This window comes from Canis lupus, chromosome 28 (assembly GCF_003254725.2).
Source record: "Canis lupus dingo isolate Sandy chromosome 28, ASM325472v2, whole genome shotgun sequence".
Taxonomy (NCBI): domain Eukaryota; kingdom Metazoa; phylum Chordata; class Mammalia; order Carnivora; family Canidae; genus Canis; species Canis lupus.
In genome coordinates this window covers 31,475,478-31,488,503 of record NC_064270.1, presented here as the reverse complement: position 1 = coordinate 31,488,503, position 13,026 = coordinate 31,475,478, and the positions used below count along the sequence as shown (strand labels likewise).

Genomic DNA, 13,026 nt, shown 5'->3' with positions numbered 1-13,026 from the left:
GAATGATTTTTATATTGAACGAGCAACAGATTGTTCTTAACCCCATGTCTGGTCTTTTTTGCTCACATGTGCCTCCTGATTGGGTTAATTTTGCTTTGGGGAGACAGGGCTTTAAACCAAAGCAACAAAGCTGAGTGGGATAGGATATGCTTTGCCTCCTTTCTCTGTGCTCGTGAAGGTGGAAGGGGAAGGTAGATGTGAACGGAAAGTGTTTACAAGTAAAGTGTACTGGGAACTTTGTTCAGGTAAAGGTATTTCTATTGAAAGAAGTGAAATGGCTAACTCACTGGCTCTGTTGCAGTGTGTGCTTTAGTAAAATTTACAGGGCATTTGTTAAAATCGCAGATTCCATAGTCTTAGCCCCAGGGATTCTGGTTCAGTAGACCTTGAATGGGACCAGGAATCTGTATTTTAAGCAGGTCTTTAGGTGATTCTGAAATGCACTCTGAGAAACTCTGGGTTAATCCCAGCGCAGTCCCTCCTGGGACTTCAGGTGGCGATGACATTTTCTGGATCAGGCATTAGCACGGATTAGGAACCAGTTGGCCAGCCGCAGTTTTGGCATGGCTCTGAGTGTTCTCAATCCAGCTCCAGCCTCTGAGCTGAATGGGTCCTTGTTGACTTCTTTGAAGTCATGTATTAAGCAGCTTTTTATTCTCTTAGGGGCTACGGATAGCATTTGGAGTGTGTGTCAAGTGCAGGTGATTGCCCAAATTGTGTTGGACCACTCCTGCCACCTAGAATGCTATTGTTACTAAAATGACACCACTATCATTCTTGGGGCCTTCTAGAGAAGCAGTGATGGGGCCACTTGCCTGACTCTAGTGGAGAGTCCAGTGTGAAGGTGATTCTTAACATGGCCAGGTGGGGCCCTTCAGGTGCTATGGCCAACCCTCCCCGCCCCTCCTCCTTTCCAGTTACTTCTGGGCCATTCTTCTAGCCACCATCTTGAGAACCTGACCTCGGGGAGCTGAAAAGGGGAATGGTTCCGATCTCTATTATTCATTTTTTTTTTTCTAATAGGGGAAAATGCTACGTTCTGGAGGAAAGCTGCAATTTGGTGTAGCTAGACCATTGGCCCATCATGATTTCATCATCTTTTCTCCTGCAACTGTTACAAGTGCTCTTCTTTTTACTCAAATATAAAAGACATAGCCGCCCTTAAAATCTCCTTGACTCAACCCCAGTCATCGTACTTTCGTTTCTCTTTGGCTGACTGGCCTTTCTTCTTTGTCTCCACATCGGTTGGGCATTCTTCCTATACAGAGGTCTTGCCCTGTGTAACCAAAGGGAACAGTAGGTTTTCTCCTTTGTTCTCCCTTTCTTCACTCCTTTATCATAATTTCCTGAGTGCTTGGTATAACCCAGGTTCCATGCAAGATATAGCCTGTCACCTTCACCAATGGTTCCAAGGTTATTTGGGGGTCATCATTTGGAATGTGGTTGTCTTGGGTTTTCATAGGGTCAAGTAGAGTAAGAGAAGCAGAAGAAAGTGGTCAAATACCAGTCCCTTGGAAGAAAACAGATCTCTGAGAGATTAATTTATTTGGGGGAATGTGGATACACCTCAGCTTCTCATATATGTCAAAATGGATGTGTGATTCTTTACAAAGAGCACACTCACTCCATCAGTAAGCACGGCCCCTTTGGCGGGGCAGGAGATGTCTATCAGGTATCTGGATAAAAGAGGGTTATTGGACTGTAGCTGGAATGAAAAGCCCCAACAGATATGTTGATGACAGAGAAAATACCACAGGGATGCCAGGCATGCCTTTACCTGGCGACAGGTGAACCTGTAATCAGATGTCTTGAAGATGGCTTCTTCCTAGTTTTTTGCAAGGCCACTTTTCATGCTGTATTTGCCCAACCTCCTCTACCACACAGGTAACTGAGTGTTTTCATGATGGAGTTGGAGGGTTATCTTCTTGGCCCTGACCCTCGCCCCTCCCCCAACACATACACACAACATCTCACTCAACTCAATCCATCATTGTTCTCTTTTTAGAACAAGAGGAGTTGTGTTTTTTCTTTTCCTTCTTTTCTTTTTTTCTTTCTTTCTCTCTCTCTTTCTCTCTCCTACTGTGAATTTTTCCTTCTTGACATTTACTAATTTGTACTGGACTTACTGTCATAAGATAGACATTTTAGGTTTTTTTGGTTTTTTTTTTTTTGGTTTTTTTTTGAGTCAAAAATACTTTTCTCTGGTAGCTAAGAAATTCCTTGTGTTCATGTCCCAGTGAGCGTGAGTTTTTTGAGGCTCTTTATGCATTTTGATGCTTGAGGAAAGAGAAAAGAACTTTTTGGTTGGGGGAGGCAGGTGGCACACAGCGTCTCTCTTTGTCCCTTGACAGGAGCTCCTCGTGCTTTCAGTGCTGGGGCTTGGATACCATGCCAGCCACTGGCTTACCTGCTCCTGCTCCTTTGGCATCAGTGTGATCAAGGAGGCCAGGAGGGCTAGGCCAGAGAGGGTGTCCTCATGAGCTTATCAGCTCTTGTGTAGGAGTCCAGGGCTGCCGGTGGACAGCCACAGTCACTGGGAAGCAGCCTGTGCACATCCGTGAGTTCGAGAGAGGGCCTCAACCTCTCGCGTGCTGCAACACATCACCAGTTGGGTATTGGTGGGAGAGATGTAGAGGAGGTCAAAGATGTTTGCTCAGGAAGCATGCGGTATTGCTGGGTTCAGTGGATCCGTTTTTTAGGGGGTACAGCAGCTTCCTTCCCTGGAACCAGAAGTTTCCATAGGGCAGGATGGAGATTTAACTCTTGCCATAAACAGATAAACCCATCTGCTGGGTAGGGGCGCACATGCATGCAGCACCCACTTGTACCGCCACTGGCCTCTGAGAAGGGCCCAGAGGGTGATTTTTTTTCTGAGACTTTAGTTTCATCCTCTTGGTTGCTGTTTTGGGTAGATCAAGATTATCTTTTATAACAGTGTCTTTGAGGCGAGTGGCATGTTCCCAGGCACCTCCAGAACGAGACAGAAGATGTGGGGGTACCGGCTGGGTGCAGGTGGTTCAGGAGCCAGTTCTTGGGGCTGCGCATTCTTGGTTATGAAACACACTGGATCCTGTGAGGAGGGAGGGTTCTACTCCTAGAAGCTTATTTGCTGTCTAGCAGCCAAATACCATGATCTTGGAACATTCTCCATGTTTTGGCTAGTCAGGTGGTCTAATGAAGCCTCCCTGGTTCCAGAACATACTTGGGTAATGAGGGCAGCTCTGGATGGCTAACTGGGTTCCGCCCTTCCATGTGGGTGCTTCATCCTCCCTGGCCTCCCCATTGGGCTGCTCCCTCCTCTCAGCCTTCCACAGACAGGGCAGTATGAGATCTGATTTGGATTTGGGCTACTGGGATCTTCTAGGAAGACCCAGCCTGTCCAGGACTGGTGGGTGAGCCATTGATCCAATGGGTTTATTCATGGGGGAGGCAGAGACCTGTTGGAGAAAAGTGATAAACCACCTCGTCTGATGACTTCAATTATGTTATGGAGGGAAACAGAATCCAACCCTAGAAACCCCTTCAACCTTTATCCCAGCCACCTGGTTGGAAGTGGTGAAAGCATTTTGTTTGGATGTCAAGGGGAGTGGTGGGCAGGGCTTAGAGCTAAAAGTATGTTAGCGCGGGGCCTTAGTTCTGGCTTGGGAACGTGGATCCACAGCCTCAGAATCAGGAATTAGTGTGGCCATTCGTCACCCCTCCCCTCTTTGCCTCTGCCTGCCCTGTTCTCTGTGAGGTCCCCTACCTTGGTCCTAACCCAGTGTGCAGAGATAACACTATTTCTTGGTGGCCCTTTAAAAAGAAAAGGGGGGAAAAAAAAGCCCTATTCCCTACTCCCTTGCTTAATCTCCCACATACACTGTAGAAGTATACAAAATGCACAATTCATTAAAAGCTTGATTTATGGCACGTGTTAAAGAGATTCCGGAGAGTGAGGAGTTGAGACTGCAAATACACAGTAGAAACGCGCCTGCTGGGATGGAGGGGTGCTTTATTTTAGGGGGCTCGCATTCATTCTTTATTGGTAATTTAATTATCACCACCAGTGGAATATTTTTTAGACTAGATAGAACATGTGATAGGGAAGATCATGATTTTGTGCCAAAAAAAAAAAAAAAGTGATAATTTAATAGTGCTGAGTTAGTCAAGGGGTTCACGGGTGGGCAGTGGAATTACTCGAGGGACATATTCGGAAGGAAAGACACTCCAGCAAGATGCAGCGTTTCATGGAGGAGTCGCCAGCAGAGGATGGCGGTGCCAAGCCCCGGAAACACGTTAGCTCTCGGCAGAAGCGGAGTGAAGAGAAAGCCAGCCACGGTTTACAGTCCCAGAGGGGATTTTAAAAGCTCAGTAAAAATGCATGGAGGTAAAATTAAGATATACCTCCATGGACAGAGTGACCAGATTCTAGTTTCTTATACTTCTGGCATCTTCTTACCTTTTTTTTTTTCACCCCCCCTTTGTGCAAAAGTATTTTCCACATTTGTGCCTTGAATCTAAACCTCCACATCGAATCTGGACAGAACTCTCCTAAGTAATCCTTTTTTGCAAGCACGATTTTCAAGTTTTCATAAGTAATGATAACGGCAGGGTTTGCCAAGGGTTTCTGTTTTAAAAGCTTTCACGTTAAAACCTCGTTGAGATTGTTTGGAGGGGGATGTGAACTTTTGCCATGGGTTTGTGGGCAGAGATTCCTCTCGGGTCATAGGCTAGCCGCAGAGCAGTTAACGTCCGGCTCAACGTTAAGTCTTTCTGTTCTTAAGCAGCCTCTAAGCCACATTCATCATGAGGACGTTCTCACGCACCAGCTCTCCCCCTGCCCTGGGACCGACCCCTGACACCCCGATCCTTAATTTCTTAGCTTTGCTCTTTCACTTGCTGGAGCCGCAGCCCATGCTGGCTGGGAGCAGAGGGTGTCCTCTTCCAAACCCATCAGGCCTGTCCTGTTGTACAGTCAGCCCTTAATGCCAGCGGAGCTTCGTTCTTCCCCGAGCACACAGTAGGACAGCATCACCCACACAAAAGCAGCTGCGTGCTCCAGATCTCCTGGATTCCCCAGAGGCAGGTGCCAGTCATAAACTCCCTTGGATCTGGGCAGCACAGGATTCTAAAAAGGTGCTAGGAAAAACAGTTGTGGTGTCGACAGCAAATACTAACTGAGCCCTTCACAAGGGCCCAGCTCAGCACTGAAGGCTTTATGGGTGTGACCTCATTTTACCCTCAAGGTCACTCTGTGGAGCGGAAACTTTCCTAGTTTCCTTTTAACAGGTAGGAAACTCTAGTTTAGGATGGATAAATGACTTCCTGAAGCTCTCACGGTTGGCCAGCATGGGAACTGGGGCTTGGCCCCCGACCTGCCTGGGGCCCCGTGTCATGAACAGGTAGCAGAGGAAAGGTACCATCTCGGGTTAGCTGCTTGGCCAGGGCCGGTCGCTAGGTGCCCACGCAGGAGGGTGCAGAGATGCAGCAAAACCCAGCCCGGTAGCCCAGGGAAAGAGGCAGGGGCCGTGTCCTCGTCATTCCTGACTCCTCGTAGAAGTCACTGTGTTTCAAGCCTGTGTGCTTTGCTTTTTCCCCCTCCCCTCCTGTGGCGGTTTCACCTTCCTCAGTTCTGATCCCTGCTCTTCTAAAAAATATTTTTATGTTAAAGAAGTGCTTCTTCTAAAATAAAAAAGAACTACGTATGCAGGGTAATGAAATTCAAGTGGCTTGGAAAGTTCTGAGGTAAGACGAATTTTGCCCCTTCCCTCAGCTGTGAGTCTGTCTTCTCTGAAGGTAACCACTGTTAGATGTCTTCTGTATCCTTCCTGAAAGTTCAGAAACAATGCTATGTTCCCCCCACCCCCCCAAGGGAAGGCTGCTTTCCCACATCAGACTCTCTAAGCCTTGCCCATATGAGCAGAGGTTTTGGAAGACCTGCTGTTTCACCCAGAACCCTGCCCCTGTTTTTTTCCCCATTGGGTTGCCCCTCCTCTCCACTGATGGCAGCCCATCTGGTACTGATAGTGGAATTCTGGACATCCCATGGGTCCAGTGGTGATAGACTACCCAGCTGTCCTTGCAGAGAGTCATGGCAGCATACTGTGCCAGACCACAGCCATTTGGGGTCTGTATCATCAGCGAGGCTGACTTACTAGTGTGGCCGCTCCTTGTTGCCTGTGATCCTCAGGTCCAAGTTCTCGTGGCAGTGAATGGTGATTTTTGCCTCTCTACATGGGAGAACTTTCCAGAAGACCTTCTTGTCTTTGAAAACACCAGCTTCCTTTTGTGTGCATAGCACACGGCCTTGATGCAGGACGTTAGGATTTGGGGAAACATCTTTGGCCAAACTCAGTCCTGAATCTTTTGTGTCTTCTCTATGGATGGAGCACAAGATGTTTGTGTGGTCACTGGAGACTGTGTAGATCTTGATGCTCTTTGAAAGGCCGGGTTTTGGATGAGTCCTACAGCTGAGTCAGTGTCGTGCAGTGTGTTGGGCCCCAGGTGGATTCTGGAGGGGTGTTCCAAGTTGTCTGTTGGCCAGGGTGGGGTCCCTTGCCTAGTCCCTGGTGTTAGTGGGGAGCAGGGGTGGGTTCTCTGGGAGTCCACACAGTTAACCTTTTGTGCTTTCCTCCTTCTGCCATTTTTTTTAATATAAGATTTTATTTATTTATTCATGAGAGACAGAGAAAGAGGCAGAGACATAGGCAGAGGGAGAAGCAGGCTCCCTGAGGGGACTCCACTGTGGGAATCGATCCCAGGACCCCGGATCATGCCCTGAGCTGAAGGCAGACGCACTACCACTGAGCCTCCCAGGCGTGCCCTTGCTTCTGCCATTTAAGTGTGTGGACACCTGGGTGTGAGGCCTCAGCCTCTTGGAGCCTAATCTATAGACAAGGTTCTCTCAGTTCCAAAATTAAAGATTCTTTAGCTTATTTTTAAGGAAAATGTTTATAGTGCTCTTGTTAACACTGCTCATACTGTCTGCATAGTAAAATTTAGGAGTGACTCCCCCATCAGAAGGTTGCTCAGAAATGTTCTCTTGTACGTTTTATTTTTATTTTTAAAGATTTATGTATTTATTTTAAAAAGAGAGAGAACAAGAGCATGGGAGGGAGGGCAGAGGGGGAGGAGAGCATCCTCAAAGCAAACCGGGCTGAGTGGGAAACCCAGTGTGGGGCTCCATCTCATGGCCTGGAGCTCATAACCTGAGCCAAAATCAAGAGTCAGGTGCTTAACCAACTGAGCCATACAGGTGCCCATTCTCTTGTGCAGTTTAAAAGGTAATAGAAATCCTGGATTAAACAGCACATACAACTAGATTTTAATACGGAAACCGGCTTCTGATTCCTAAACTGATTCTTCCCCCAGTTCATTCTTGGGCATCTTCTTGGGTTTCTGTTTGCCTTAAGGAGACTTTGGCCTTCCAAAGGAGAGAATGAAGGGATTCCAAGCAGGATGTTCCCTGGGAAGTAAGTACAGGTCTTCTGGTTCCCAGTGGGAATGGTTCAGGCTCTACTTTGTGAGTGGTGACCCCAACTAAGTTTATTCTGCGTTCCATCTTTGCCACCTTAATTTAAAAGGTGTTTGTCAGCACAGCTGGGGAGTCCCATTTACCAGGGCAGTCACGCAGGGGACAGAACCAGGGAGGGAGGGTGGGCCACCTTGTTGGGCCACGTTAAGCCTGAGGCTCCAACTTCTGTGAACTCCAAGTCTCGTTCATGGTTTTGAATAACGTAGTGGTCAAGCAGCCGATGATGGTACCAGGATTGTGAGTAATTCTCAAAATTAGTCTTCAGGTAGGCTCCGCGTGTGTTTTCCTTTACAGAAACCATCACAGGAAAGACGCTCTGTTTAAGAAGTAACCATTTTATCAGATGCAGATGGAAACAAGTGAGGGTGAATGAGAAAATTCGGGGCAGCCCTTGCGTGCTGCAGGTGGGAGAGGCGCTTTCCCACAAGATGATAAAGCAAGGATGTGGGGGTTTTTTTGTTTTCGCTTTTTCTTTTTTGCTCCTTGACTCTTCATCCCATACGTTCAGTCCACTAGTTTCTGAAAGCAAAATTAACAAGAGGTAGTTGATGTCCACCGAATGGCCTGGGCATCCACCAGTTCTCGGAAGGACTGGGGAGCAGCAGAGAACGGCCCCTGGTGCCTGGGTCTCCAGTTACCTGGAATTAAGGCACTTGGAGCTCCTGGCCCTTCACATTCAAATCCTAGAGCTGACATTCGGCTTTTCCTTCCAAAAGGCAGACAACATATTGAAGAGCTGATTTTCTAAAATGTTTTCATGGAGTTTCATAGGCACAGAATTGATTCACGATCTGAGCTAGTCTCCAGGGAGATTGATTGGTCATGCAGGGCTCTGGGACAGTTCTAGGCGAAAAGGCAATAATGAATCCCGTGGGGTTGATGCTCTGTCCTCAGCTGCTTGTTTTGAGGAATTAGGTCAGAAAGCTGACTTCTGTTTTGCTCAGATCCTATCTAAAAATGTTTGCAGACCTGGTCTTAGGAATGTAGGATGTGGGTGAAATCTGGTAGCGCCTAGATGGGAACAGAGGAGTTGAATCCAATGGTTTTGGTCCGAAATTCTTGACTTTGGCCAGCACTCCCACTTCTCTTCCTTTCTAAGAATCGAACATCTGGCTGGGCTTTGGCCGGCCGCCAAGCTTCTCAGGTGGAGCCAGGATTACACCTGTGTCTTTGCATTTTGTATCCAGGTGTCTGCTGAGTCCAGCTCCTCTATGAACTCCAACACTCCGCTGGTGAGGATAACCACGCGCCTCTCCTCAACAGCAGACACCCCCATGCTGGCAGGGGTCTCCGAGTATGAACTGCCGGAAGATCCAAAGTGGGAGTTTCCCAGAGATAAGTGAGTACTTCTATTGGACGCATCCTCAAATGGAATCTTGGTACAAATGTTGGATTGACATTTTCTTTTTCTGATCCTTAACTGCAAAGATCACGTCTGACGGTGGTAACAGGAGTGAGTGAGATTGTATTTCTAAATAGCCAATTCCTGAAAAAGGAAAGAATTTATTTTCTCTCTCTCTTTTACTAGCTCCTTTAAAATAGCAACTAGGCATGGCTAGTCCCCAAACTAGATAGTACCTGGTTAGTACTTTTTCACTTTTTTAGATAATTAAAACCCAGTCTCAGTTCCAAAAGGACAATATCCCGTTTGTAAAACAGATATATCATTCCAGCTTCTGCTTATGACATGACTGTTCTGTAGTTCATTTCTTTGGAGAAATTGGGTATAAAATACAAACGGCCTTAAGAATCTTCAGTCCATGTTGCTGTTTTAAGGGTTGTTAATGTAATATAGGGCTGCAGAAGGTTTGACTGTGGTACCTGCCATCAGATTTCCAGTGGTCCATATATTCTTCATTGGATGATGTGGAGGTGTTTCAGTCATATGCTCAAAGCACAGCCTCCAGGCCCTGTTGAAGGCATTACTGGGAGCTGTTTATCTCTTGATCTGGCTTCAGTTCCATGTATTTGGGCTCTCCTGGACTGGATTTGAATCTTGGCTTAGCTTGCCCCAGTGGCTGGGCAACCTTGATTCTCTGAATTTCGTTTTTGTAAAGTGATGATCATGGTACAGGCCTCCCAGGACTGAGTACAAATCTTAGCTCTTGAGTTTCCCTGTCTTCTGTTTTCCTCCCTGCAGTGGTGAGCTGGGAGCTCTGAACTGCAGACCTGACAACTTGGTGGCGCTAGGAGGAGAGTGTGTGAGGCAGATCTTGTGCTCCCAGCCCTCCCACTGCTGGGCGGGACCAGTTCCCAGACCTACCTTCTGAAATAAAGCATGATGGTCCTCGAAGACTGTTGGCTCACTTCCGGGGTACCACTTGTAGCCCCTCGAATTTGAACCTTGGGAGTAGTGGAAGGTGGAAATCACGGACTGTCCATCTACATCACATCAACCGGAATAAGCTTTTGCTTTGCTTCTTTATAGCTTCTCCTCCTGCTTTGTCTTGACATCTGTAGTATCTCCTGAGATTATGTCAGAGAGGTGTTTTGATTACAATAGAAGAGACTCATACACAAATTTAGAGGTACCAAGATGAGCTTTTCTAGAGACCCAAGTATTATTTTAAATTAAAAAGGTTTTAAAAATTTTGTATTGTTTTTTAAAGATTTTATTTATTTATTCTTGAGAGATACAGAGAGAGAGGCAGAGACATAGGCAGAGGGAGAAGCAGGCTCCCTGAAGGGGGCCTGTTGTGGGACTCGATCCCAGGACCCCCGGATCGTGACCTGAGCCAAAGGCAGACGGTCAACCGCTGAGCCACCCAGATGCCCTTAGAGACCAAGTCTGATGAGCTCTATTTGGGAGAGGTAGCTTACGTGGCCCCCTGTGATTTTGATTTCCCGCAACTCCACGCCAGTTTTGTCTCCCAAAGGCTGATTTGGAGATACTGGTGTGCACCATAAGCCAGGACCAAATAATTGTACAGGTACCTCTCTGTCAAGAGAGTTAATGGAGGTAATTTCCAGTGTATTTGTGTGCCCTAGTGAAAACATCATTCATTCATTCATTCAGGATTTGCTTATTGAACAACTGGGAGGAGGCATCGGAGAAAACAGAAAGAATGGTTTCTTTACCTGGAGAATGTGGAAAGAGAACGGAACGAGGTTGTTTCTCATGGAGTCACCTTGGTCCCAACTTTGAGTGTACAAGTAGGAGGGTTCGTGTGCACATGCGTGTGCATGCACAAGGCTGAACTCGGAGTTTTAAGAAATTATGCTCTCAGGATGCCTGGGTGGCTCAGTGGTTTAGTGCCTGCCTTTGGCCCAGGGCGTGATCCTGGAGTCCGGGATCAAGTCCCACATCGGTGTTCCTGCAGGGAGCCCGCTTCTCCCTCTGCCTGTGTCTCTGCCTCCCTCTGTGTGTCTCTCATGAAAGAATGAATGAATGAATAAATAAATAAATAAATCTTAAAAAAAAAATAGCAGTTACTGCTCTCTCAGGTTCAGTCCACAGTTTTTGCTGCTGTGACACTGCAGTCAACAGTGGAAGTCTGTATGTGCCTAACTGTTAGCTCCCACCTGGCAGGGGGTGGGGGTCCCTGAGTGCGGAAAATCTGAGTGCTAAGCATTTCAGAACAGAGTTGAGCACAAACGTAGGTGGAGCCGATTTCCAGTGAATGAAGGCTATTTAGAAGCAGTTTATTAGATTGGAGGCAGAAGTGGTACAAAGAAAGGATTGTTATGCTTGTAGTAGCAGGGCAATAGGACATAAATTAGCCATTTTTCCAATGCAAATGTTTATTTTCTGCCAAGATATGAAATTTAATTTTAGTTCAGGAGAGAAACAGAATGACCTCAGCACAGCCTACACTGCCCTAAGTCTTTATTTAGCTTTTGTAAACCATTGTGTACTTATCACAAATACGGTTTATTTACGAAGGGCTACAAAATACTTGGTTGCGTCGTGCTTAAGTGGAAAAAAGAACCCCACATTCATGAGTATTCCAAAGATTTCTCCATTCTGTCAGCTTCTAGGATATCCAAAGACAATATATGGCTATGAGTATGACATTGCATCGAGCTTTCTGAGCTTAGAAATACAGTTTCACTCTGGATTTTCTTCATTATTAATTTTGGGTAGTTCAAGAGTTTCTAAGCTGTTAGGTCAAAAAACGATTCCCCTCGATTTCTAGAATTTTCTTTGTTCTCTAGGGAAAAATTAGGGATTCCTTGAAATGTGTTTAAGATTCATATCATGTAACTTGGCCAGGAACATGACCGTAAAATCCATTGGTATTTGAATAATAGTGATTTTTAAAGACGTCACTTCACAGAGACAAAAAAATAAGAGCAGCTTTAACATTTTTTCTTCGAGACATTCTAAATTGCGAATATTCAACTGGCTCAAGATCAAAAGCTCCTCATTGTTAGCACTTAAGAACCCTGACCACCTCACTAGCAAGGATACCTTCCACAAAGAAAATAAATCGTGAACACAAATGTGAAATTTAATAGCTGTCCCGCCTGTAATTGACATTCTCTACAACGTCACTAAGAAAATACTCGAGCGCGTGTATACCCCGGGTCTCATTAGTTCCATATGATAAATGCTCCATGCTTTTGCAAGCCGCTGAAAGATTTTTATATTTAGTTCTGGAATTTCCCCTTCACCAGATGCTGTGTGCTAATCCCCTATTTACACATTTAGGCTGACGCTGGGCAAACCTCTGGGGGAAGGTTGCTTTGGGCAAGTGGTCATGGCCGAAGCGGTGGGAATTGACAAAGAGAAGCCCAAGGAAGCAGTCACGGTGGCGGTGAAGATGTTGAAAGGTGCGTGGGGAGGGGGACGGGGGACGGGTAGGGGTGGGAACAGGGTGGGAAGTCTTATCAAGAATGTTCCTTTTGTGGCATGTGAACTCTATCATGGCAGGGGGTCAGAGAGCACATAGTTGACCTAGGGGTTGAGGAGTTTTCAGTATAAATCAGCATCCTGGACAGACGATTTATCTTGAGCTGTGTGTACTTACAAGAAAGAAAAGCCGGTTTTGGTAGACAGTGGTAGCCTTCCAGATTGTCCTTCATCAGCTCCTTATAGATGACCGTGATTTTTTATTCCCTCTGTATTTGTATGTGCTTAGAGGTATCAGCTCACCTTGATTGGTTCATTTAGATGCCTGCTGGTATGTTGCATTTGGGGACCCGAGCCTTAACTTACAAATAAAGGAAGGTTGGCCTTGTGGAGGGAGTGAGGAGGCGAAGGGTGAGGGGGACACACCTTCTCCTTTGTAAGAGACTGAGCAGAATGGACACGGGGCTGGGAGAGTCCCTTAGAAAGCTAAAAGGGAAAGGAGCGGGATCGGTGACAGGATCGGAGGCCGGGCACGTTCTGGGATGTGTGAATAGTCACCCCGAAATGCGAGCATCACATGATGTTTGTGTGACGACTGTGCAGCTCTGCTTCATGCCGGTGTCCGAGGAGCTTACAGCTCTTCAACCTCTAACTTTCTCCTCCGCAATGTTCTTTTGTGAGCAGAGCTCCAGGGGACGGTTGCGTTCCAAGTCCTGCGGTA

General features: G+C 46.6%; 1 protein-coding gene across 16 annotated transcripts in view; it reads left to right on the top strand.

The window, feature by feature from the left end:
• Positions 1 to 13,026, top strand: part of FGFR2 (fibroblast growth factor receptor 2) — a 106,442-nt gene that overhangs the window by 73,502 nt on the left and 19,914 nt on the right. For 11 of the 16 annotated variants that reach the window (XM_049103085.1, XM_049103076.1, XM_049103080.1 and 8 more), the window contains 2 exons: positions 8,702 to 8,852; positions 12,165 to 12,286. In XM_049103085.1, the coding sequence (XP_048959042.1) occupies positions 8,702 to 8,852; positions 12,165 to 12,286 (273 nt within the window). Of the gene's footprint in view, positions 1 to 8,700; positions 8,853 to 12,164; positions 12,287 to 13,026 lie in introns of all 16 variants that reach the window. The other 5 variants (XM_049103078.1, XM_049103082.1, XM_049103079.1 and 2 more) reach the window with 1 other exon arrangement.